At 44.5% G+C, this 26,049-nt stretch overlaps 1 protein-coding gene across 1 annotated transcript; it reads right to left on the reverse strand.

Annotated features, from left to right (window-relative positions):
* Positions 1–824: 824 nt before the first annotated feature.
* On the reverse strand, positions 825–24,748 carry LOC149331331 (uncharacterized). Its single transcript, XM_089555468.1, has 8 exons — positions 24,252–24,748; positions 22,289–22,496; positions 16,630–16,777; positions 11,819–11,940; positions 8,222–8,339; positions 5,426–5,602; positions 2,059–2,172; positions 825–965 (listed from the first exon to the last, which is right to left on the reverse strand). Exons 1-8 carry the CDS (start codon positions 24,655–24,657, stop codon positions 825–827), a joined length of 1,434 nt encoding a protein of 477 aa, XP_089411594.1. The 5' UTR covers positions 24,658–24,748.
* Between the last annotated feature and the right edge of the window lie 1,301 nt (positions 24,749–26,049).

Below are 26,049 nucleotides of genomic sequence, written 5' to 3' on the forward strand. Positions count from 1 at the left end.
TGTTTGAACCAGCGGAGGGGCTGTCTTCTGTAAATCGGTGTTCTTTTCGAGACCTCTTGGAACGTAGCAGGTCACATGAGTTCGTGTTTCCGAACAGTGCTTGTTTCGAACGATCACAAAAAATCCTGTACCATGCAAGAAAAAGCGTAACGGAACATTTATGCTGCATTCATATTAGGGTGCTCTTATTTGCGCAAAATACTTCTTGAACGAAGTGATGTGGGAAGAAACATAACTAAAAGTGTCATCTGTTGGTCGCCTATTGCAACCACAACGTATATCAAGAGCAATTAGGAGGATAATGGGCGCGGAGCCATTCTGTCAGATTTCTTGCGAGTTACTAGGAACTCTTCCCTTAAGCGGTGCGGGTCTCAGGGTTGCCGCACTGTCCTCATAGGTAGGCTTATGTGCAGATCGAAAGCGCTTATCTTAGGCAAAATAAATAGTTTTCCTTTTTTTTGTGCCTTATTGTCCGGAGCATTCGATAATATAGCCGAAAAATACCAGGTGAAAGTCATTACGGTCAGTCATTACGGCCACCTGCCCACCATTGGCTACAGCTTGCCCGACGCTCCTCCAAACTTATTTGAGCTTCCTCAACCAACATTGGCTGTAGTTGCTACAGGGGTTGCTACGTCTGGAGCAGCGCTTTCGCATTAGTATCATAGCACAGACATCCGGTTGTTGAGAACGCTAGGAATGTGCCGCAAGAGGACGTGGAGTTCGGGAAGACCAAAGAGTATATAGAGAATAAGCGTATCGGCCTTGGGTGTTTTTTTTTTTTACTCTCAACGTGGTGACAGCTTCAGGTGCCGCAACTCTTGTCAGAATCCAAAGCGTGTTTTCAGCTGCTCGAGCAGCGCGAATCTGTCGTATGGGCACTTCCTCTGGGAGTCGGACATGTGGACGTCGAACACCACCCAAGAAAAGCGGTGCCATGCGGGCAGAGTTCTGATGAGATCCACCTGCGAATAAGGGCAATTGTAGAATTCTAGCACAAAGCAATACCCACTGCGACTACCACATATTCGAGACAAATAAAGCGCATAATTTCCTACAATCTGAGACCTCTTTGTGCATTCAGCACCCTTAAGGACTCTAATCAATTCCGGATAAAGAAATCGGTGAACTAAACCTTCTGCACGAAAATTCTAATAATTATACGCAACTTCCGCCTGCCACATACGCGGTTAAGTTAATGCCAAATGTGTTTAATATGAAGGAATAGATAGTTGGTCACACAGTATCGTTGCTTCTGCTGACTGGTTGCTGTGTTGCTGGCTGCATTGTTCAAACATGTCGCTCTTTTCATTGAGGACCCGCTTCTCGTTCTTGTATTTTTATCTCTTTTGATCTATTCCCACCCTGCTAAAATCCCTCCATGAGATTGCAGTATGAATGTATAAATAAATAAATAAATAAATAAATAAATAAATAAATAAATAAATAAATAAATAAATAAATAAATAAATAAATAAATAAATAAATAAATAAATAAATAAATAAATAAATAAGTTGACATCTGCGTTAACCTTCTTGTGCATTTACTGCCGTCGCCGACACTCAAATGCTCTTCGTTTAAGAGCATAAGTTCCCTCTATGAGAAAGATTAAAGAATGCCATTACAGTAAATTTGTGACAGCGCCCTACCAGTACTGCCAAGTCTAGCGGCCTATCACGATCTCTTCAGCATTCGCTTCTTGTGTAACAGATAATGTCAACACACTTATTTTCAATGTTCAGCGCCATGCCAAAGCGGTGGCAGCAAAGCGCACGAACTGGAAATGCTTGTCTCGAACTCCGGCAATAGAACTTCTCTCCGTTCGGGCACTGCCTGCCATCGCCATTGCGTTTTGTCTGGGCGTGACAGTACTTCCCCTCTCTTGCCGTGCAGTTCCCGCACAGGACCCGTGGCACTGGTTGCGTTGCGAGGGATTTGAGACAAGGAATAGGTGCAGGCGTGCTCATGCGAACACCCCGGAAATTCGCCGCAACGTCTGCATCAGCGAGCGAGTGATGGAATTGCTAAGCGGCATATAGGCACATTAAGGTGGTTACCTTCGAAAGTACGGTGTTAGTGGTCTCCCACAAAACAGCGTACTCGGAGGAGCCGTTCATGATGGCGACGTTCGTGTATTGAGTGTTCATGGCATAATCTTGTGCGTCGCATGCCTGCAAGAAAGAGCACAGGAGCACAATTCGCGTTGCTAGAGACCATAATTAGTTTCGCATTATTATCGTACGGGTTTCTCGTTTCAGACGAACAACAATACGCCATTTTGTTTCACACAGTCGGGTGCCAGCGGCTTGTGATCTACGCTGCCACTATGCCGTCCCGCACGACTGCCTCTGTCTCGGTCTTTGCAAACTACGTAGGCCAGAATCAAGGGCCAAATGTGAGAGGCGCTTCACTGGATAAGAGGCGAAAATAATGGACAGACGATAGCGATAGTCGGTAATAAAAAAGTTTGAGCGCAGCTCTTCACACGCCGCCCGCAACCTCTGGAAGTGTAAAGCGCAAGGTGGCGGTTTACTCTGCTAGCCGCACTCCAGGATGTTTCCATTCGTCCATTGCTCTGCTATCGACGTGCACGTGGCGTTTCGCTCTACTAACAAAAACAAAAAATTGCCGACGATTACGTTACTTCCTAATGCAAAATTTGAGCGTAGCTCATCAGCTGTTGCAGCTGTTCCATAGATTGAGGCAAATAATTCCAGCAAGGCATTTGTATACAATTTCAGACAACTTATTTTGCACACATTTTGTTTCTTCGAGAAAGACTCCACTAACAGTTCTTGATTTTCACGAAGGAAGCTTTGTGGTTGGAGAAATAGATGGATATATGCGTGACTTGCTGCACCAATGCCTGGTTCTCAAAGACCAGGTCTGCGCAAATATTTCGCGAGGTTGTCCAGCTGTGGGAGCCGTTACAAGTGAGAAGAATGGGATGTTCTCCCCCATAAGTGGTGAGAAATACCCGCTTGTCTTTATATCTTCATTAAAGTTCCCACCCACCCTGCCACCGTGGCGGGTGGCAGCGTTTTTGGCACAACCTTGTCAATGACAATGCACCCAGCGCACATCTGTCACTACCGCCACGTAGCTTAAAGCACGATTGAGGTGCCCGCTGTTACAAAAGGGCAGTTATGCGTCTTCCCTCCGGTTCAGGTGCCCACCGAGATTTGTGAAACAGATACTGCGCATCACCTTTCCTCAAAAACTAATTTACAAATTTTGCCCCCAGCTTTCCAAGCCCCGCTCCATTGGTTTCGCAGCTGATGGAGACAGATATTGCGCATTTCCTTTCTTCAAAAAAATACCGAAGACGCTTTGGAAATTCTAAAGTGTGCTTGGCGAAAGCCTTGTGGTCAACCCACTGCCACTTCCCTGAACTGCTTGGCGCGGAATCGCTGGGCCGCTTCGGAGCCTTGCCTCTCACTCACTCGACTGCAACGAGACGTCTGACGAAGGAGCGGCGGTGTAGCTGCCACCGCCGACGCGCGCGCGCTCTTTCTACCGCTACTGTGTGACGTCACGGTTGCTATGCACAGCCGCAGCCAAACTTGATCGCAAGATCATCTTAATTTGGGTCCCAGCATACACATCCGTCCCCGGTAACGAGGCGGCCCACATGTTAGCCCGAGATCTCTACTTCCGGGTAACTGTAGAGCCACCCGACCCCCAGGGGATGGACGAACGTTTGCAAACGTACGCGGAAATCGCCGTGCACTAAGGTTAGGCAGGCGTCTAATGCTACCACCGAATCCAAACTTAACCAATACAAAGGCCATCGCCTGGCGACGATTACAGGCCGGAAATTTCGTTAACCCCGTCTGGTTATTTCAAACCACGTTAGATGATAAAAAAGATGACAAATGTAAGACCTGCGGAGCGAGGGGGACCCTCGATCATATAATTTGGCAATGCCCGGAATCCCTGGGTGCTGAGGACAATTTTAAGAGTAGAGCAGCCTGGGAGGCCCTTCAGCGAAGCGAGGTCCCCGCCGACCAGAAACGAGCTGTCCGCCTGGCGGCTGAAGCCGCGAAGAGACAATGTATCTTCGCCAGTCTTTAGTCGCGGAGGTCCCGTCCCCTAGGCCTGCATGCCAGGGACGGGGAGTAGGGGGCCTCCTACATCGGCGGAAATAACAGTTGTTATCAGTCAATCAATCACAGCTGCGCCCTTCACCGGCGCGCTGACTGCTAAGGAGGGGAGGAGGTTGCGCTTTTACACTCACCTTTCGAACCTCCCACTCCATTGCTTTCGCAGCTTAAAGGTTGTCCTCTGCTGGTTACAACGCACAACGGCGACGCCGCGAAACGCAGAAACGGGCATCTAGGAGCTGCGCTCTAAAACTGAACCTGTCTGGTGGCGAGTTACGTCACTAACTACGACATGAAAAAACAGCAAGAGGCACCTGAGAGATGCGCTCTAAAGAAAAAATACCGCAAGGGTAATTGATCACTGCGATGACGGTTTTGTTGAGGGAGCGTAAAAGCGTTAGGGGTGCTTAGGAATAATGTTCACTGACGAACGGAATATGTTGTCCCATGTATGCTTCTGGAGGACGAAAAGCTGGGCGAGCCGATTTGATTCCATATTTAAACACCACGAAAAGCGCAGACAGCACTACACCAGGCGAAAGAAACACAGCTCCGTGTTTGTCTCGCCTCGTTTTCATTTGCTTTGTTTTTGGCGCTCTTGAAATGTTGTTGATATGCTTGCCTACTTCGCAGCCTAAATGAAGTGTTTTGATATAACACACGATAAAACGAAGATATAACGCACTGCTTAGGCCGCAATACTCTTCCAGTCAATTAGAAATTTTGCAAGATTTTTAATTCATCATTCCAAATTTATCTTCTTCCTCCGCCTTGATTAATTTTTTTAATAAGGAATATATGCTGTTCGTACGGCACTGTATTGCATGCAACTCAGCTATAGCCAAATGCCTTCCAGGCGTAGTAAAATTGTGCTAATTTACTACACAAAATTCAAAATGATAGTTTAATTTTATTGAATAGGACACGGGGCATAATTTGTTACAGGCACGCTCTGGAGAACATGCTTCATGTTATTGAACCACTCTACAATACTGCTATGTTGTGACACACCTAGCCAGTTTCAGTATGAAGCGCAGAAGTCTGCTGCAACGCACGCTGCTTGCGAGACGTTATAGCATGCCGAGTAAGAATCTGAAGTTACACAGTTTCTGATGTGGCTCGAAAACAGCGCAATGTCACTTCGCCTGAATTTCTTTAAATGCACTGTTAATTGGTCTTTCATTTTGAAGTGTGTTTTTTGAAATATTGTTTACAGGAGAAAATACTGATATATAAAGGAATGCACGAATGGCTATCGACACCTGAGGCTTTAATGAGTAGCAATGTTTCTCGGCTATCTAAGGAATCAAGCAGAGCTTACCACGTCCACGGGTACAAGCGCGTACTGGGTGCATGCATCGTAGAGCCGGACATCCTGGTGCTTAGCGATACTCTTGTGATACCTGTAAGCGATGGCTGCCATTTCAAACGTCATGCCAACAATTTTGCTCTTGTCAGGGTACTGGTTGGACTTCTTTAACAAATTCATCATTATGTTCTGAAAGAAAAAAACCACATATTTTTTCACACCTCGTTCGCAGTATTGGATCATTCTCACGCTATGTGTCCATTCATCTTCATAACGAGGTGTTAATTTTGTTGCGCCACGGAACAGCAATTCATGGAGCCCAGATAAAGAACTAAAGGCTTGTTATTTCCAGTGACCTCGTTTAGCTCGGACTGCGATAACCCCCGACATGGTTCTGTTCACGAAATGACAGGAAAACATGTCTAGCTAAAGAGCAAGATGAAGAGGTACTGGCAATTCCCATGCTGGCACTTCGTGAAGTGGCATTTCCTAGGCACATGTATGGCGCCTTGCAGTGCGCATTCGGGCCGGCTTGAACAGTAAGAGCACAGCAGAGACTGGCGTCACTTAGCCTCAGATATTCTTACCGTAGGCAAACATGCAGAGCCTTCCTCGAAAGCAAACAGCTGAAAAGTTATTCTTCTAAGCCGTGCAGAGGGGTTAGTGTGGCATTCATGATAAGTTAGTTTCTTTTTTGTTGTTGGAGGAGGGGGAGAGGGGGGGTCGGAGGAGTCGAGATCGAGAACTACTCTTACAATCAAAGGTACAGAATGCTACCGGTGTGTACCGCGCCATAGACCACAGCTGTAAATAAACTCCTTCTACTGTATATTATTCGCAAAGATTGTAAATGGTGCCCTACCAGAAAGCAGTAACTTTAGGGAAGGCGTTAAAAGGGAACTGATCAGGGCAAACGAATTGCTACACAACTTCTTGCTCTTGCGTTGTGTGTACTAACCAGGGGAGAAAAACTAAATTGTTTTAACGGGGCGGTGAGTCCGCAAACAGGCCCGAGAACATGCTAGTTTACAAGGGCCACATGGGTATAAGTAGTGGCCTGCTGCCAGTGTGGTTCCTAGATGTAGCTCTCGGAAAAACTTCATTCTCAGACATTTGTGCTGAACAGCCTGCCACCAGTTACATTAGTCGGCAAATGAAACTAATTTTCTAATCCGGGCATCGGCCTAAGCACACAATTTAGCTTGTATTCAAACAGCAGTGTTTTTACTTACGGTTCATTCCTCCCTGCAATTTCCGTCTGCGTACTCAAGCAAAATTTTTTATCTCATATTAAAATGGACATGTTTCCATATGTGCTTCACTCTGTTCTGCTCTTTGCATCTCCCTTAAGCGGCCGCCGTGGTGGCTCAGTGGTTGTGGTGCTCGGCTGCTGACCCGAAAGACGCGGCTTCGATCCTGGCCGCGGTGGTTGAATTTCTTTGGAGGTGAAATTCTAGAGGCCCGTGTACTGTGCGACGTCAGTGCACGTTAAAGATCCCCAGGTGGTCGAAATTTCCGGAGCCCTCCACTACGGCGTCTCTCACAGCCTTAGTCGCTTTGGGACGTTAAACCCCATAAACCATACCAAACCAATCCCCCTTAAGCAGACTCAGTCATCTTGTATATTTAAGCCGCCGCGGTGTCACAGTGCTTACGGCGCTCGGCTGCTGACCCGAAAGACGCGGGTTCGGTCCCGGCAGCGGCGGTCCAATTTCGATGAAGGCGAAATTCTAGAGGTCCATGTATTTTGCGATGTCAGCGCACGTTGAAGAACCCCAGGTGGTATAAATTTCCGTAACCCTTCACCACGGCGTCCCTCAAAGTCTGAGTCGCTTTGAAGCGTTCAACCCCCATAAACCAAACCATCTTGTATATTTAGGATTAGAGATGACGGACATATTCAGCGTTACCCTTTGTCTACGGTATTTTCGATACATTTCCTTGAATCAATCCAGTAAGCAAGTGATGACTAGTAGCCGAGAGACAGTGTCTCCTCGTCCGTCATTTTCCTGATTGGATATTTATCAATTTTTTTCAGGACACTTAAAGCGGTGCCGCCGCTCCAATTAATATCCCTTGCATTTACATACGCTTGCTTTTCATGTTGGTTACGGAATTCTTGCATGAATCATTAAGTTTAGCCTCCGCAAGGTGCTGCTTTCTTTTGACCGCTTTTAAAGCGTTATCCTTATCCCAAGCAAATTTCACACCTGGTTGCCGGCTTTTTCGATAAAACGTTATAGCCCCGTACGTACCCGCCGTTTAATTCTGTACACGATTAATTTGTCCTAGCCATGCTAACTAAGCAATGTGGAATACCGCTAGTTGTCCACCTGTTGATGCGATAACCTTACGTAAGCTTAGTTCTTTAAAGCTATAGTGTTATATTTTGGCAAGTTTAGTATCGAATAGCAGGCTCGGAGCATATAGACTCTTGACAATAACTGTGCGACCAACAGATGAGAGAGCCAAAATTTGACTGGCCTGTGGAGAAGCAGCAATGTTCTTATATAAAAATTCGAAAGGATAACAGCTTTGCGCAGCCGGTGGCTTACTATGAGCTGCTTGCATTAGTTCGCAATAACACCGAGAGAAAGCGTGAGAGCAAGGGCGACATTGGGCCGATGCTGGCCGGACTTGCAGGAACCAGAGCACCAGAGCATGCGTTTCCTACTTCGGGCCCAGAAGGGCCCCGACCACTTTGATCATATCAAGCTAAATAAAATATTTTGTTATGAGTATTAGGGAGCTCCAAGATCTGTACTATATCAAGTAATAGTGCAATGGTATTCAGAGGAATGCACTCACAAAGAATGGATAGTTGCCGGCTTGAGATGCTCGGTGGCCGGGAGGGATCAGCTTGCATCTCGTGACATCTTCCTGGATGTTGGTAGACGACACCACGACCACCACGTCTGCCTTGTAGCTGCAGTGGAAGCAAAACAGATCGCATTGGGGGTTAATTTCTAAACCCAGAATGAGCAAAAGCATCACGGCATCCTAGTCGAACTCTCCTGCTGTAATAAATCCTGGGAATAACGAATTTGGATATATCTATTAAGTGCAACTGTGGAGCTTTGCATGCGAGGTTGCCAAGGAGTGTCAGAGGTAGCTTGCCTCATCGTCTTTACCCCCCCCCCCCCCCCCCCCCTCCCTAGGTCTCGAGGCTACCTTTTCAAAAACATCTCTATCTCTCGCTGCTAACGATAAAATGCGCTTGGTTTTAAAAGCACTAGGTTTTCTGAGAAACCATAGTTGCACGGAGTGTAACGCTTGCTGTGTTAGGGAGTTTATTGGTGTACTCGGAGGCATTGTTCTACGTAGAACGAAAAAAGAGGATGAAGTCAAATGAACAACATGTGACAGAAAGATAAAATTGATGGTTGGCTTTTCTGTACTTTTGAAATTGGGGTACTGTGCCAGCAGACGTGAATGTAAGAAAGGATAGAGGCGGGACGCGCTTGACTCAACTGAATTTAATACGATGTATGACGCCAACTAAAAAGCTGGAGGAGACACCTAAGCTCCGCCTTAATGGTATTTCGTGATTGGTCTTATGCCGGCTTATGCGGAATCGGTCATTCATTACATTACACGCCTAGAACTCTGAGAGTCTTTATGCCATTCCTGGTGCAATGCTGCAGCGGTTAAGCGATGCGCCACTGCCTTAAGATTTGAGGTGCTTCCAGACGTGGGACTTCTGTGTGCTGGGTTGCTGTTCCCGAAAAAACTCTCGCGACCAAACATTAATTTTACTGATAGCCGCCACGGTGGGCACATTTTTGATGACGTCATAAGGTGCCGTGACATTGGTGGTTGCATGCCACCTAAGTGCTACCGCGTTAAACGGGCAACGACTCTTTTAGAAACCATCGAAATCAAAGCAGGGATTCAGATACACCTATTAGAGCAGCCTGCGCGCCGCGCTACTCAGCTATCTACCTGCCTATGCAGTACCGCCAAATTTGCATCCTCTATTATATCGGCGTCACCCATTGTGCTATACGCACGCGGAACGTGATGGTAAACACCGCAAAGAAATTAGTTAGCTGTTGCTTCTGACTACTGTTTTTTGATAAGGGAGTAATTACTCATTGACATCCACACCATTCACATCCACTACGTAGCTATTTAATAACGAACCTGATATTGTCAGTGAGATTCTATCAAAAAGGAATACGTATGCTTTATTGGTTGCTAGTCTCCCCCTCCCCTCTAGCTTAAATCTAAATTCACATTTGATGGCAAGCCATAGTCACCCGCTGTGGAGGCGAGAACAGGATAGGACTCAAAATAATTGATTGATGAGGTATCTGTCGCGAAGAACACACTGCAAAGATTAAATGAGGCGGGACCCACTCGATTTACCAGGGACGGTTAGGATGGCAGTTCATTTTTCCACATTATGAAATTAAATTGCATTTAGGTTTTCCTATCCAAAATATATCCGGCTTCTCTGCCACGAAATTCTGTGATTGGTCGACAGAGGTCGCGCATCCCTGTGACGTCATCGTAGCCTGCTCACCGTGGCAAGTGGCAGCTAGCCTACAGGAGTGTGAGGAAACTACTCGCCCTTTGCAAATTCACTGCAACTGTGAGCTGCCACCGTGGGGATCCGCATGAGCCTTACGGGAACTCGGGGGAGGGGGGGTGGGGGTAAGCTGGGTCTCTCAAGTGCTATCGGTATAGCAGGCGCCTGTCGCGGCAATAGCGCATTGCTTAACCACTGCACCGCCGTGCTGTAGTGGTGTGCGGACTACTCGCGATATATGAATGCTGTATGAATATATGAATGCGATATATGAATGCATATGAATGCTGGTCGGGACGTGAGCAACACCGCGTGACTAACAGTGAACCAACGTAAGGAACCGTCAAATGGGCAAATCTGAGGAGCGCTAAGCTCTGGCAGGTCGGCCACCTCCCTATATTCTAACGATCCCAAAAATTTTGCAAGCAGCCTCCCCACAGAAGGGATTAAGGTGGAAAATTGGGGGCTAATGGGTGGATTAAGGTGGGATAGTGGGTCAGATTGGTATGCTTTCGTTCCACGATTTAAAGGAACGTTCAGTCGGAAGCAATATGAGATGGAATTCATTTTTAATTGGCATTGATTTTTCAATATTTCTTTATTTTTTTAACTGGCTTTCCTCTTCACTCATGAAATAATCCGTACATTAGCAATTTTGTGCAAAAAATTAGTTTCATGTAATACTGGTGACGACTGTACTAGAGCATTTTAGAAGACGATGACTGATCAATACCAAAAAATTAGCAATGAAACCGGTTAAAACAGGCACTGTGCGCGAAAATTGCCAGAACATTACACACTCATTGTAGACTCCAGCGAAGGCAACCTAAATCCTATTAAGAATGCGTTCAAGAAGGGTTCCATGTTTATACGTATCTATATGAATGATATGCTTATCTATATGAATGCTTTCAGCGCGCCTTAAGAGATAAACTGCATACGTAGGCATAGCCTCTTCCATTTTTCTTTACACGAGTATGCATGAACTGATGGTAAACATTTGTAGAATGTCGGAGGTATAATGGCTATCTTTTTTTTTGATAAACAGCTTTGCAGGAGAAATTTCGACACTTGTCCGGTCTGCTTCTATGTCTGTGTCCTTGTTTTATGCGCTAATCTTTTAATTAATGATGACACACCAACTAGCCCAGTTTTCCGCCTTAACTGACCCCAGGTCTTTGCGTGTGTATTGCTGAACTCAGCTAATTTTGGAGTTAATATGTTGCGCACTACAGTTAAGGGTTACGCTGTGGTTTACAATCTGTCCATCTTTGTGTTGGTACATATTTTCCGATAATTTATTGTACTTTTCATCTTTAGTGGACAGAAATGTTACCTGCTCTAATCAACGAAATAACGTTAAAGAACATTTCGTTCTTCTCTATATGACTATTTCTAGCAGCCAGGACACTACACCGGCTTCAATATGCTACGTGAGTCGTATTGAAATTTTTACAATGAGATCAGCTGGTACCTTATCGAAGTGGGGTGAGTGGGGTTGTTGCTTCCACGCATGCTTTTATTCGCATTAGGCATATTTATAGGTTGAAGGTTTTGTTATTTATTCTCGTCTCCATAAGCTTACATACGTTGATACAGGAAAAATAGTAAAGGCGCAAAAATCCATCTGCAGCAAAATTTTTCTATCACCTCTGTCTGGGGCAACGGGGCTAGACTGCGCCTATATCCACACGGCCACAGATCTTCACGTACGAAGTTGGTTATGTAACAGGTAAGCAGGCACCCGCAATAGATAATTATTTCTCTAAGCTACAGCGATCATCTACACAACGACTTGAGTACCTAGATTAGAAGGTACTAAATGGAGGCTATCTGCTCTGTGGATAGCACCACGTAACACCAGGAAAACTTACTCTTTAGCGATGGCTTTTCTGAACAGGTCGGTGTACTTAGCCATTGACTGAGTGTAGTTGAAAGTACCAATAGCAAGGATGGTTCTTTTTGATCGATCGTTGCCTTGCAGATTTTTTAACGCCTGAAAAGGTAAATAAACGGTTACATTCCCTCAGTCGGCATAAGTGCGAGGAGCCAACTGCCGCGACCCTGCGTTCACAGGAGTGAACATTTATTACATATGTTCGCATTATACGTGGATTGCAGAAACTGAATGAAAAGAAAATTACAAAGCAGTGCCCGTCAAAAGTTACAGCGGCAAAGAAATTATTTTCTATCGTAATTTCCCTTTCTTTTACAATGGTTACTCCTTTAAGAAGTGGCAAGAAGGACGTTTCACCTTATGTCTATCAGTGTATAGAAAAGACCAAAATTGTAATCTCTTTGCACAGTGCCAAAATCTATCGTGTAGCAAACTTGTGCTAAAATTTTGGCCCCAGTCTAGTTTCGCTGCGTTAATAGCTCTATATGCCGGCGATAAATATGAAAACTTTTTAGCATTCGTAATGAAAGCAAGAATACTGTACTATCTTTCTATCAGTACGGAAATTTAAATGCTGAGAATTCCGCATACATGAAAAAAAGATGCAGGATACTGGTTCGGAGGATATGTTCAAAACAAAGCGTGATGCCTTTAGCGTCTTTGAAAAGCAGTCGCTTCTCTCGGAACCTGCCATGTTGCTTGAAATGCGACTGATTTTGTTACCATCAAATCATTGCTTTCAGCGTGAATACTGGCTTTAACTGAAATACTGTCGCATTTTTGCGGAGCAAAGTAACAGAAGACGTGATGGCAAGGCTGAGTTTTTTTAACTGAATCTTGAGTTTGCAGCTTCCTGTCTAGTCTTATTAGTCCACAGAGTGCTGCGGTAAATAAAGCCGGCAGTTTTGACGTCACAAACCCGCATAGGCCATTAACAGCAAGGGAACGGCGTGTTAGTTCGTTTAGCAGAGTGGTTTGTTGGGCGAGTTGGTTTACCATATTGAAATATACCTGCGCTTAAAAGACACGAACTGAAAAATAGAGACACACACACACGGCGCTGGTGTGCGTGTCTCTATCTTTCAGTCCGTGTCTTTTAAGCGCAGGTATTTTTCAATATAGTTCGTTTAGCACCTGCTCCTTACCAGACAACCATTGAAACCAGGACACGCATCCTTCGATCGAGTGGCCACGGCGGCAGTTCGCACTTACCCAAGCAACTACACAGGCAGGGTGCGGTAGGTATAGCCGTGCATATCGGGTGCTTCAGCCAACACCAAAAACATCGCCTACATGAAGTAGAAAACTTATCTCCACAGTAGGGCAGCTCTATGGCGTTTCCATAGATCCTATCTATGGTGTTTCCGTAGGTCGTTTCTTTGCGTTTTTACCTCCCAGTTATTCTTCCCTTTTTTGTGATTCAATTCTGAGAACTGTAGAAAAATTGTACTTTATGCCATTAGCGAGCTGCGACCTGCAAAGACTGAATTTTTGGCTCTTCCTTGAGTTTTTTTTTTTCAAAAGCACCAACGAAACTTTTAGGAAACGCAAAATGCTTCATCGTCTGTTTGAGACATGTTGAACTTAACAGAAATGTTCGAACTCGAATAAATGAAGTCAACGAAGAAAAAAATTCTAAATTGAAAAACAGCGTGATTTAGAACGCATTCTGTCTTAATCGTTAACGCATACCAACTTTAGCTTTTAAAGAAAACAATCTGGTTGCTGGATTTTAGTAAATTTTGTTGCTTATCAGATATGATGCTCCCTCCAGTTAGCGGTAGTTTTTGTGAAAATATAGAGCTGTTTTCAAACAGCCATAACTGAACAAGGATTACAATACTTATTCACAGATTCGTAGTGTCTGGAACGAAACGTATTTTTTTTAGAGATCCAGCCAGACTAGCCCCTAAAATGCATGACTATAACACTTGTGGTGCCTCTATATATCTGGCATTCGTTCCATGCAATTCCTGGAAGCTGGTGGGATGTCTTTAAGGAGAGTATCCTTGCTTATCGAAGTTAAGGCTAATCGCGCAACTATAAGCTGAAGGACGACGTAAAGCACGTATTTGTCCGTGGGCAAAAATGTTAAAGGTGCACTGAAGAGGAATCTGAACTCGTCTTTTTGCCGCGGGAACTCGATCTACACGTTCTGAGCATTCTTAGAAACGTCGATTAATTGACCTGTGTGGCCGATTTCAGTAATTAAATCGAATTAATATCCGGCTCCCGTCTTTTTTTTTTAATTCTCCCTCGTACGGTGGGCGGAGTCGACCAACGCGTGGAGTGTCTTTCACCAGTCCCGTGGCGGCTTGCCGCTCTGCCATCGGCGGAGTAATACGTAGTAATCCGCAGAAGCAAATAGTCCGCGCGTATTTTTATTTCTGCGGGCTTATTTTGCGAATGAAACTATTTATTAACGGAAACCGAAAAAATAACATAAAGCGAAAGCAAAGCCTCCACGGAGCTGGCTGAAAGGCACTCCACGTGTTGGTCGACTCCGCCCACCGTACGAGGGAGAATTCAAAAATAAAGGCGGGAGCCGGACGTTAATTCGATTTAATTAGAGAAATCGGCCACACAGGGCAATAAGTCGAAGTTTCTAAGAATGCTCGGAACGTGTAGATCGAGTTTCCGCGGCAAAAAGGCGAGTTCAGATTCCTCTTCAGTGCACCTTTAATGTTAAGGGTCTCGTTGTCGAAGCGACCTTGAAAACATGACGGCGGCTCAAAAGCCACCATGCGGTTGGTTACTCTGATGAACGCCCATATTTCAGAATTGCTTCGTGCAGCTCGCTTTCTGCCATCGTCGGTTCCTGTTCAGCAGTTATCTAGAAATAAGCTCACAAAGATTGATTGTTTTCCTTCCGCACCGCACTGTTCCCACGCAAGTTTATCGTTCTCTTTGCTTTTGCTCGTCTCTGTCCTTGCCGCGGAACGACCATGCGCATTCCATTTCTGCTTTAGACGTATTCAGCATCTTCTGCATCCCTCTGAATGCATAATTCGTACTGTGTGAGTCATTTCTGGCTTTTTTGATTTGGTCTTCAAGATCAACTTCACCATTGTTTTATTCCCTTTTTTATCTACGATTTCCCTCACGTTCTTTCTTGCCTCTCGTACTTTTCTTTGCCTTCTACCAACGGCAGATCGTACGTCGTTCTCCTAAGTAGGTACAATACAACCGCTTCAAACCACACTGGCGAACGTGTACAAGACCTGACCCTCCACAATAAAACGTGCTGGTGTCCTATCGCCGTTTTATTGAGGAGGACAAACTGATTAGGAAGGGCCGCTAAGTTTTAATTCAGCGAAACCAGCCTTCTGTGGACGGGTGTAGGGGCAGGAATATCGAGATTCAGCATTGCACGTTTGATGTGTAATAAACTAATTGATAATCTAACTTTCCTTTTACTTTGCCACCAACAGTGGCGAATCTGCACTGAAACGCCGCGATCCATTTGAAAACAAGGGACACAGCGGCCTTGACAGACAGTGTGCAGACACACAACTTTTCCAGCAGGGAATACTTATTTTGGACTCCGTGCATTCTTGAACAGAATTTCTTACACTCTTTCTTCCATTTCTAAATCTATATGCTGACAACTGCAACGACGGAGGATATTCGGCAAGCATACACCATGTAGTAAATCTTCACATTACTGGTCTTCTGGGCTATGGAGTACATTAGCGCAAACCAGTCTTAGAGTGAACTACAGAACCTAAACGAGAATCACATTAACGTGCTTTTTCGGTAACCGACTATCTGATGTGACAAAGTATACCGACTGCAAAATTTATGGTAGCAAATATTTCTCTATACAAGGTTGTACTGCTTCCGGGCCTGACTGCGTCATTTCATTAGACGTGCAGCAATATCCATCCGCTAAACTAACCACAGTACAATTTGAAACAGCGCAATTAGCAATCCTAACCATTGAGGCTTGAAACGTGAAAACATTAGGGACAAAAGAAAAAGGCGATGTACGCGGCGCCACTTACCCAGCCTTTACCTTCGTCTTTGATGTCAATATTCTGACGTCACTAGAAACATGCATCGTCGAGTGCAGCATTCATTTTTGCAAGCAAACGCAATGCCATGTTTTCAGTAAAAAACTGAGCGTGCTGCACCAGGTTTATGTCGCTATGGCTAAGTAATAAGTAAGTACGTAAGTTGGTTTGTACGGCTCTCAGTCGTCTTCATAGAGCCACAAACCGACCGTGTTTCCTCGGGTGGAACATTAATGATTGTTTTTACAGTGACGGCGCTTTCGATATTTTCTGCCCGAACAACAAATGTCGAAGTCTAGCAAGAGCTTAGGTGATTAACATAAATACTCAGTTTTACTTTATGATTGGTTCAGCCGAACATCGAAATATAATACACAAATCTAGGGAACTGAAATTTCTAAGCAAGGTTTAGGCAAAATGAATTTTGGTGTTAGCGTGCACTGCTACACTAATTCCAAAGATGAGTGCTATCTAGGCTTCCTTTTTACGCGACTTCTTTAACGGGATTTTCTTTCCAAAGATGTTAATTTAATATCTTATTACCAGCTTCTCGTTATTTGGCCGTTATCAATTCCGAATCTCCTCCGCTTAAATGGTTTTATGTTTAGCCTGCTTGGTATGCATACTAAACATACTGCCACAGATACTGCATCATCGCAGTTGGAAATGTCAAGCACGAAGCGAGCAAACGAATGAGTTTGCGGCGTTTCTATGGCTATCACAGCCCCGGAGAACAGCGGTGATGTGATATGTTTAGAGGTTGTAGAAGGCTTACCAAAAAAATGTCCTTTGCTTTGTTTACCCATGGTTCTAGTTTGGCTATTGGTGCAATCATGGTGAGGAAGCCGTAGTGTTGAATGTTTTTTGACGCCAGCGCTGTCAGAGCTGATGAGTTTCTTTGAATGATGCTAGCCGTAATGTATCTGCATAAAAAAAATAAAGATATTTGGTTGACGCAACACAGCGTGCGCGCTATGATGCCTCGTAATATTATAAATATACATATGGTTCACTAACGCCCCCAAGAAAATGTCTACTGTATTGTATTGAAATTATTCGAAGCTTGAAAAATCATCTTGCGCTGCCGCTACTGAACGCACACTCCGTGATGATAAAAGCACTGGTGGTAAATTCATAAGCATTCCTCCGGAAGCAGCCAACCACATTGTTCCTATGTCTGCACGCTGGCTGGAAATGATTGGTGGTGTTATTGAAAGACAGTCACAAATCTGGGCTGAAATTATGCAGACTTTGACTAACATGGCGGCCAGAAAAATCTGTCTATCTACTGCAGATAGGAACTGGCTGGTTTGAACAATGCGTAGTCATTATTTTAGATACTCGCATCTTATGGTCATTCTTTCAGATGCCGCCAGAGAGAATCCCTACTGAGCATTACAGCACCGTACGACAGCATGCTAAGTTGGGTCTCCAGTACCCTGCGTCGTTTGATGTGCATCGTTGTTTGGCTTTTATGATTCGGTTAGCCTGACAGTCAATATGATCGCCTGATGACGTGCCAATCTAAATCAGATTCATTCACTCTGGAATATCATGGTGAGGAAGTGTGTTGCCTAGGAACGGCAGAGTAGTCAAAGTAAGAGGCTGGCTGCAACGGCTTAAATGCCCTTCTGAACGCAACACTTCTTTGTCATAACGGTCGCTGAAGCTTCTTAAACACGGCTGTTATGCATATACAGCGACGCTGCACTGCCTCAAGAAAGTATTCTTGAGGCGTCTAGTTCGGTCCCTAGGATCCGACATCTGAAACAAGCAATGAGCATGTGCGAGTTTTTGAGAACCTTACTTGAGGGACAGAGCTAGGCGAAACGCAGCTAAATAACCACACCGCACACCGCACACAAGATGCAGAAAACAACGGGGAACACTTAATCTCTGCCATAAGGGTATGAAGCGATAGCTCGATGTGTTAACTCCAAAAATTCAGGGGGCACTTTGGCTCTCTAAAGTGCTCCAAGGCGAAAGCGTTTCCTGGCCACTGTTTGTTTTTATTTACTTTTTTATTTTTCATATTTTGTTTTTATTTATTTTTTGCTCCTTGTCTTAATTTTATTGTTTTTTATTTTTATTTTCACATCTTATTTTTATTATGTTTTTATTTTTGTTTATTTTCTTATTTTTATTTTTTATTTTCCTTTTCTTGACTTTACTCCCTTTATTTTATTTATGAAGCCTATGCATTCACTAGATGCGCCTTTATTCATGCTGGAACCTTGAGCCTTTTAAGCAGTGACGCAGAAAGGCGGACGAATCTGCCGACGCGTCTGTCGACACTCCTGCCGACGCGTCTGCTAACGACAGTATGAGGCATTAAAGACTTTCGCCTTAATATATGCAGATGGTTTGGTTGGTTTATTGGGGTTTAGCGTCCCAAAGCGACTGAGGCTATGAGAGACGCCGTAGTGAAGGGCTCCGGATATTTCGACTATATGCAGATGGTCGTTATCTACTTTCGTAATCTACTTTCCTACGCCACCTGGTGCAGTGGGGCATCGGTTAAAATACGCGCCACTGCCCTGCGATGGCAGGTGCTCCCAGCGGAGGGCCTTGCGAGGCCCAGGTTGCTCTCCCCGAGCTATCAGTCTTTGTAGCGCGAGCTACACTGGCCGAGGTTGAACAGTTTCGAGGTGTAGACTATGAAAACACAAAAATCTCAAACAGAGAAACAATCTACTCTTGTTGCTAGAAAGGCAGCAGACTATATTTGCGGATGAGTCTTGAAGACTCCAAATCTTTTTTTTTTGTCCAAAGAGTGTATAGACTGTGAATAGACAAAAGCTTAAAAAGACTTTGAATCTTCTTTCGTCTGCAAGTATGAAATGAGCATCACCTAATATACTTACAATCGATTTTTGCTATGCTATGAACAGACAACTGTATGAAAACTAGCAATCTACATTTCTTTATATGTAGTCTTTAGACTCTTAATAGAAAAAAGCTCTAATAGCCACCCAAACGACTTATCTGTGCAGACCGTCAATAGACTCTGAACAAACAGGAGGAGCCAGCCATATATAGGCAACAGCGTCTATAAGTCCACAGAAGGTCTATACATTTTTTACAATCGAGTTCCAAGGAAAAGGATAAATCCTTCTTCTGACGGTCACCCCTAACCGCCAGAATTTGGTTCGTGTGGTTGCCACTAAATAGAAATGAAAGATTTGTTTAGGAATCTACTGATGGGTGCGGTACCTGCTAGTAAAGACTCCTGGACAGACGTGCTGCGCATGCTCGAGAAGCAAGTGACGTCAGTAAGCACAGCTCGCGGCCCCGCCGCGGTGGCTCATTGGTTACGGCGCTCGGCTGCTGACCCGAAAGACGCGGGTACGATCCCAGCCGCGGCGGCTGAATTTCGATGAAGGGGAAATTCCAGAGGCCCATGTACTGTGCGATGTCGGTGCACGTTAAAGAACCCCAGGTGGTCGAAATTTCCGGAGCCCTCCACTACGGCGTCTCTCATAGCCTGAGTCGCTTTGGGACGTTAAGCCCCATAAACCAACCAAACCAACCAACAAAGTCGCTTTTGTAATTTGCCTCCCATGAAATAAATATAGCCGTGGCGTTCATGACTCGATACCACTCTGCTGCGGCAATGATCCCGGTATCTTCGAGCGTTTCTCCTATGGCGTTCATCTAAGACTAAATTTCCATGCTCGTGAGCATCAACCCGATGGTATTGTCCTAGAATGATCGAAAACATGAATCCTGCGTTCTGTAACAAGTATGGCCGAATCAAAGCAGTTCGTTATTACTCGATCTGGATTATTTGTTGCAGTTATGCCAACTTCGGTCACTCAATAGACCTTAAATCTGCATTATAATTTGAGGTATATTTCAGCTTCCTAATCGCACCAAAATTCCATTCGCTTCTTTTTAACTTTATTGCCCTTTCTGTGCTTTCGGTAGGAGCCAGAAGTGCGGTACAATCACAGATATTCAATGATTGCATTTTTTTTCAGATAACGGCCTTTTTGCTGTTTTCATCAAATAAAATGTCCGAAAAAAAATCCTACTATGCCTATAGGTGCTATTGTATTTCTGTAGCATTGCCTCTCCCTACATTAAAAAGGGATGAAAAAATTTGGCTTTTTATCGATTTTCTAATGATCGATAAAAAACAACAAAAACGACACCCTGGAATATTTAAGGCCGAGAGAATGCAATCTTACTTGAATTTTATGGCACATGAATTACGCTGAAACTTCCGTTACGTAGAAAGTTGCCAAGTGGTCAGAACAAGCCTATATTTTACGCTCCCTTTCTTGGCAATTTCTTTATCTGACCTGCCTTGTCACCTACTTGGTGTCTTTCTAAGTTGAGTCCCTCTCACTCTACATATCTCACGCACATTGTTCTCTGATATCAGGAGATACAAATGAACATTATTGAGGTGATGCTGCCATCAGTGACTCTGAGCGCTCCGTCTACGATTGTGTTTCGTCTATGTTCATGAGCGCGCTCTCATAAGACGTGGTTAAATGATTTGTTGGCATGTCTCTCTTCCCCCCCTCCGACTGTAAAGAAGTTTAGACAGTGCCATAAACTGTTCTCTGCAGCAAATTTAGAGAAATATGTGACCTAATCAAACTACTCCATGTTTTGTATATCTGCAACGAAAACCAAAAAGTTATTTTAAAAATCACCGTACTGCAGTTAAGAAATTACACGCTTCATAGGAGGTAGTGAAATGTCTTATACTTTATAGTAGATACCAATGCCTTTCTTAGCTTCACTAATGCAAATGCATAACCCGAGCAAAGAAAAATTTCCTGGTTTACTTTGTACATCATGTTTTAGACAGAATCAGGTCAAGCTCCAAATTAGGCACACCACCCCGCTACTCAGCTTGACAAATAGTTATTGTGGCTGTACCAAGAGTGCGAAAAGAATGCGCTACTTTATAATGTTTATGCACGGTCGGATCTTAAAATTTCTCCAGAGAAAGTTTATTTTTCCAGGAATGGAAATTTCTCCAGACAAAAATTTCCCATTTTTAAATTTTTTTTACACCCTGTGCCTTCATTTTCATTGGACTAAGTCATTCGCGCAAAACAGCTGCTCATTTCATTTTATCAAAAAGTAGGCAGAGGACCTAGAAAATCATAAAAAGCTAGAGAATGTATTTCCACGCTGTATGGTTTTTAGAGTGGCTAAGTTGACTGGCTACCAATTAAGAGAGCGTTTATTCTATATTACAAGTAAAAAAACAACTACATACGTGGGACCCCGAATGCACGATGTCTCCGTGTTGCGTGATGCTTTGCTACTGAGAAACGAAAACGGCGATCTCTCCTCCTACATTGGACTACATTTACATATTCTACAGAGCGATCCATAACTACCTTGATATCACGGCCTTTCCTACTATAAATAGGCGTTGGTGGGGGCACATGCACTTCATTTTCCATTGGTATCGTTTCAAAGCTGAGTTTTCTTAGGTTTCAACTCCCTAATGAAAACCTATTTATCGATAGAGGACAACCTTAATGTTGTATCCCTCAGTGCCAACTTTTAGGGAAATCCTCAGGGCCAGGAAAATATTCCCTTTCGTGGCAACGAATTCGCTGAGGTGTGTCACTGCCACTCAGTGCGAATCACATCGCAAAACTAAGAGTCATTGGGAGGTCTTAGATTGCAGAGCGAACATAGCTGGAAGAGAAGCTAATACCCCTGTCAAGCGGGCAAGTTAAGTGCACTTAAGGAGAGTGTACTTCGCTGTAAGTACACTTTGCCGCTTCTAAACGATGCAAGTGGAGCGTCACTCGCAGAAGAGTGCACTCCGCTGAGAGTGCGTTCACGGACCACACTTTGCTGGTCGAGTGCGTGGCCTCGATGCCAGCGGTTCCAATGTACAAAATTTATAGTGCATAAAAAGTACTTACAACTTTATTTTACGTGCTATAACACTGCTTTCAGAAAAAAGTTCCTTGGTTATAGCTACAAGCGAAGCAACAAAACAAGTAAACGTGATCAGATGCAACATTGCTGCCCGCCGCCATCTTGTTTGTTGTCAAAATTCTGGGCAATCTTGGCTGGTCTTGGCTTTTCTTCTATTTTCATTTTTTTCGTCGCTAAAAACTGTTGAACCTCGTTTTATTTGCGCTATCACGTTAAGCAATCAAATATTATGAGTCTTTTTTTCTTTTCCATCGTCCTGTACAGAAATTCCGCTCATTTTCTGTCGCCATTTTTTTTTATTATGAGTGCACTTTGCTTTCCCGTTTAGCACCGCGTAGCCCAAAGTGTCACTCGGGATGCCGAAGCGCACTCCCCGTAAGTGCACTTAACTTGCCCGCTTGACAGGGGTATAACTAGTAGTGGATGTGCCAAACCTCCTTAGGCAACAATTGTTCTCTCTTCTGAGCTTAACGATAGCAGCTTCCAGCCGAAACTCCCTATCCCTCGTCACTCACCTAATGTCGAAGGAAAGTCCTCCTTTGGTCCTTGTGTACCCAGCGATGACTTTTTTGAATACCGCGAAACTTGTGAAAACGCCCGTGGGCGCCACCCTGTTTTGGTTGATAAAGACGTCCGTGTAATAAATGTAGGTACACATTCCATCACCTGGGTACATGTTCGGGAGAGATGCTGTTTTCCCAACCGTGCAGACGAGTTCTTTTACTGCAAAGGAAGAGGCAGCAGCAAGACAGTTAGCACACCTAGCGCAAATATGCCCAAAGTCAGGTATTCGTTCAAGAGGCGCCACTGAAAAGGGCCACATTCCGTATGGTTCAGAAATATAACAAGCAGAACCATCTACAGTGTTATAAAACGAATTGGTTCCGGCTATGAAGCAGAATACGACACCAAGTAGTCGAAACAGAAATGGCTGCCCGTAGAAGTCATATTGTGTAGATGGTCATCAAGGATTCGAAATTTCTTGTTCCTAAGAAAACACGCGACAATACCTATACATATGGACAATACCTGAGGACCAAGTCTTAACATGTCGCGCTGTCAGCACGTTGGTGTCGTAGACGCTACCGCCAGCAGCTCCTCATCAGCGCGAGGCTGTGTGTGTGGTAACAATTGACGCAAGCCACCAGCCACGTTAGCTGAGTATTTGGAGTTTCAGGCAGCTAAACTAGAGGACACGGGACCGAATTCCGTCTACTCAGCCGCATTTCTATCCAGGTAAAACATAGAAGAAACCTATGTGCTACACGGCTTCCGCGCACGCTTAAGAAGAGCAGGTCGCCCTAATCCGGAGCCGTCCACAAGGATGGTCGCTCCTCTTTCCAACTGTTCCTTGTTATTCCTTGCCCTCACGGAACATTGAAAGTGCACACATTCTTTCTTTACTTCAAAACCGAATTTCGCTTTCATCCCGCGGCAAAACGCGCACGCGGTCGCGATAGCGGTTCTACTCGTTTGAAGACCTGCGCAAAGTTTCCAGCAGGTACGCGTTGGCCACAGAGGAATGAAGGCGCGCGCCCGATGGAGGTCATTCATTTTTGCAACTTTCACCTGCGTCCCCGGAGTATGCTGTCCTAGGAACATCTAGTGTTAAGTCTTTTGTGTCCCACGTGCGCGTCACCGATAAAGAAGCCCCGGACTCCCTAATCCGGAGCCCTCCACAATGGTTGCGATTGCTCTTTGCTCTTTCTGGCTGTCCCTCGTTAACCTTTGCCCTTAATCCTTGCTCTGGCGCTTTAAACACCGCCTTTGGGTTATGGAACATATTACATGCCGGAATGCCCTGATGGCGCCACACTTGACACGCGCTGTGATATAGGTGGTGTTTATGCGAAAAAGAGGAGCTTATACAGAAACGACTATGCGTAAAATAAAAATACTACGCAAACCATCAAAGCTTTCGAAAGTAATAAAACATCACCCTGAGAGAACACATTACATTTGGCAGAATAGAAGCTCCCCTTGCACACATGCTTTCACTCTTTTCATTTTACAGGCTCGCTACCTTCAATTGTGGTTTGATGAAACTATGGGGATCAGCCGCATGCTTTGCAATGGCCAATGAATGCAATAATCAGTAGAGACCGTTGTGAATGAAATTTTAATATCAGGCGTCTATTAACTCTCTTTTACTATGGCCAACATAGCATTAGAAAGAAAACTGGTGTATAATAATCGAGCTCAGGTCTGACTTCAGTGTCAAGCCACATTACTGCACGGCTCACTGTCGAGACAGGCCGGAAGATGTCCAATTATATGCAGAGGCAAGTCATTTGACCATTCAGATGTGTAGCGCTCGTGGCTGGTGAAAGTGGGCATTAGCATAGCAGGAGCAGCGGGTTAGGAGCAGCATGTTCCACGCACTTTTTTTGGGCTCGAAAGTACACGTAATCATGTTACCGGGATACTACACGTAAGCCTACTGCGTACTGTGCGTTATTTAAGACCAATTATGCTTACTTGGGGCGGTCGTTGTAGTTGTTGTTGTAGTTGTAGTTGTTGTAGTTGTTGTTGTAGTAGTAGTTGTTGTTGTTGTTGTCGTTGTAGTCGTCGTGGTTGTCGTCGTCGTCGTCGTCGTTGTCGTTGTAGTTGTCGTTGTCGTCGTTGTTGTCGTTGTAGTTGTAGTAGTTTTCGTCGTCGTCGTCGTCCTTCTCGTCGTAGTTGTCGTCGTCGGCGTCGTTGTCGTCGTTGGCGTCGTTGTCGGCGTCGTTGTCGTCGTAATTTTTGTAGTCGTCGTCATCGTAGTTGGAGTCGGAGTGGTCACTGCCATCGTTGTCATCGTTCCCATCGTAGGGACCGTAATTGCCGTGGGTGGAATAATCGTCGGCACTGTTATGCTTTCAGTTGTTGGCTGTGCGTTGGTCATAGGCGCGCCAGTTGCCGGTCGCGGGGTTGTCACGCGACGAGGAGCCGGAGGGGAAGAGGGAGCGCCGCCACCGCCGCTAACACTGCTGCTGCTCTCCTCGGGCTCCTCGGAGATGTCCACCCCTGCGTCCAAAAGAGACAAGAAAGGCATGAGCAGCACACTCAACTGAATCTAAAGCAGCAGTCGCGCGGGGCATTTGTCGGCAGTAATTTGGGAGCTAAAATTTTAAAGCTTACTCGGTGCATGCAAAAAATACCGGAGCAGCTAGGATACGATTCCATAACGATGATATTTGTAGCAAGAGCGGCTGTTTTCCTCTTGAAAACAACGACTTCCTTCGATAGGAGAGCGGCATTGAAGAATTCTGCAAAATTTTCTTGCCAATATGAAGAAGCTAGATTTAGAAAGTATTTGATTTTGCCGTCCAAACTAAACACCTCTCTTTTAAGTTTTTCTTTGTTTAGGAACATTTAGGAACATTGTTTAGGATACATTTAGGAACATTGTTTAGGAACATTTAGAACAAGAGCGCTACATTACTAGTTTCATATCGCTCGCCAACAAAGATAGCTATCGCGCACAATCATTTTGTACACGTTCCATATTTTCTTTCCATACATTTTACTCAAACAACCTTAAGATACCCCTGATTTGAGTAGGACTGAGTGTAGCAATGATCGCAGTATTTAAAACAAACGCTTAAATATATTGTGACATATTTACGACACGCGTAATAGCTACAAACCGCACCTATCATGTTGAAGCCACAAAGATTGCTCATCGGAATAAAAGTTGTCACGCGTTTCTAACCCGGTTGATGCCAAAGCACCTATCTGCACTTAGCCAAAATTATGCTCCTAGTTTTCTAGAAAAGATGCCCTGCAATTATTTCACGGAACCCTAGATAGCAAGTTTTAAATCCATTTCTGTGGATTGACTTCCCGCCTATAACTGAGCAATGAAGTACGGTGAAATTTTACCGGATTTCTCCTGCGCTATATATATCATACAGGTATTTGTACGAAATACATATATTATCTATTCCGCACGCGCGCATATGAATTTTCTTAATACTAGGATGTCATTTCATTACGGAGGCATAGATAAAATGAATCAAACGTCGTTCTACCTATTCAAATTCTGCCTTCTACTGGTGCTACAGATGTGAACGCTGAATTATATTTAAAAATAATCCTACAGAGGGCAGAACTTTTTTCTAGAAAATGTGGGGTGGGTGCTGGCGGGTAGAAAGCAGCTGCCGAGGCTGCTGCGGCCAGTAAAGTCAAGAGGAAAGTCTTGAACCTTACGTTCCGCCAGTTTTAAATCAAGTATTATCACTGGGTGCCGTGTCAGCAGCCAGCAAAGCGCCCAAAAAACCCAACTGAAAATCTT

Source organism: Amblyomma mixtum, chromosome 8, assembly GCF_055824585.1.
Source record: "Amblyomma mixtum isolate Tamu chromosome 8, ASM5582458v1, whole genome shotgun sequence".
NCBI lineage: Eukaryota > Metazoa > Arthropoda > Arachnida > Ixodida > Ixodidae > Amblyomma > Amblyomma mixtum.

Bases quoted from the DNA above. Each gene is read 5' to 3' on its own strand.
- LOC149331331 (XM_089555468.1), bottom strand. From the start codon at position 24,657: ATGACCAACGCACAGCCAACAACTGAAAGCATAACAGTGCCGACGATT. The intron at 11,941-16,629 runs GTAAGCCTTCTA...TTACCTTTTCAG, and splicing joins AAGCAAAGGACATTTTTTTG to GCGTTAAAAAATCTGCAAGG. The intron at 8,340-11,818 runs GTAAGTTTTCCT...CTTCCACTGCAG, and splicing joins AGAAAAGCCATCGCTAAAGA to CTACAAGGCAGACGTGGTGG.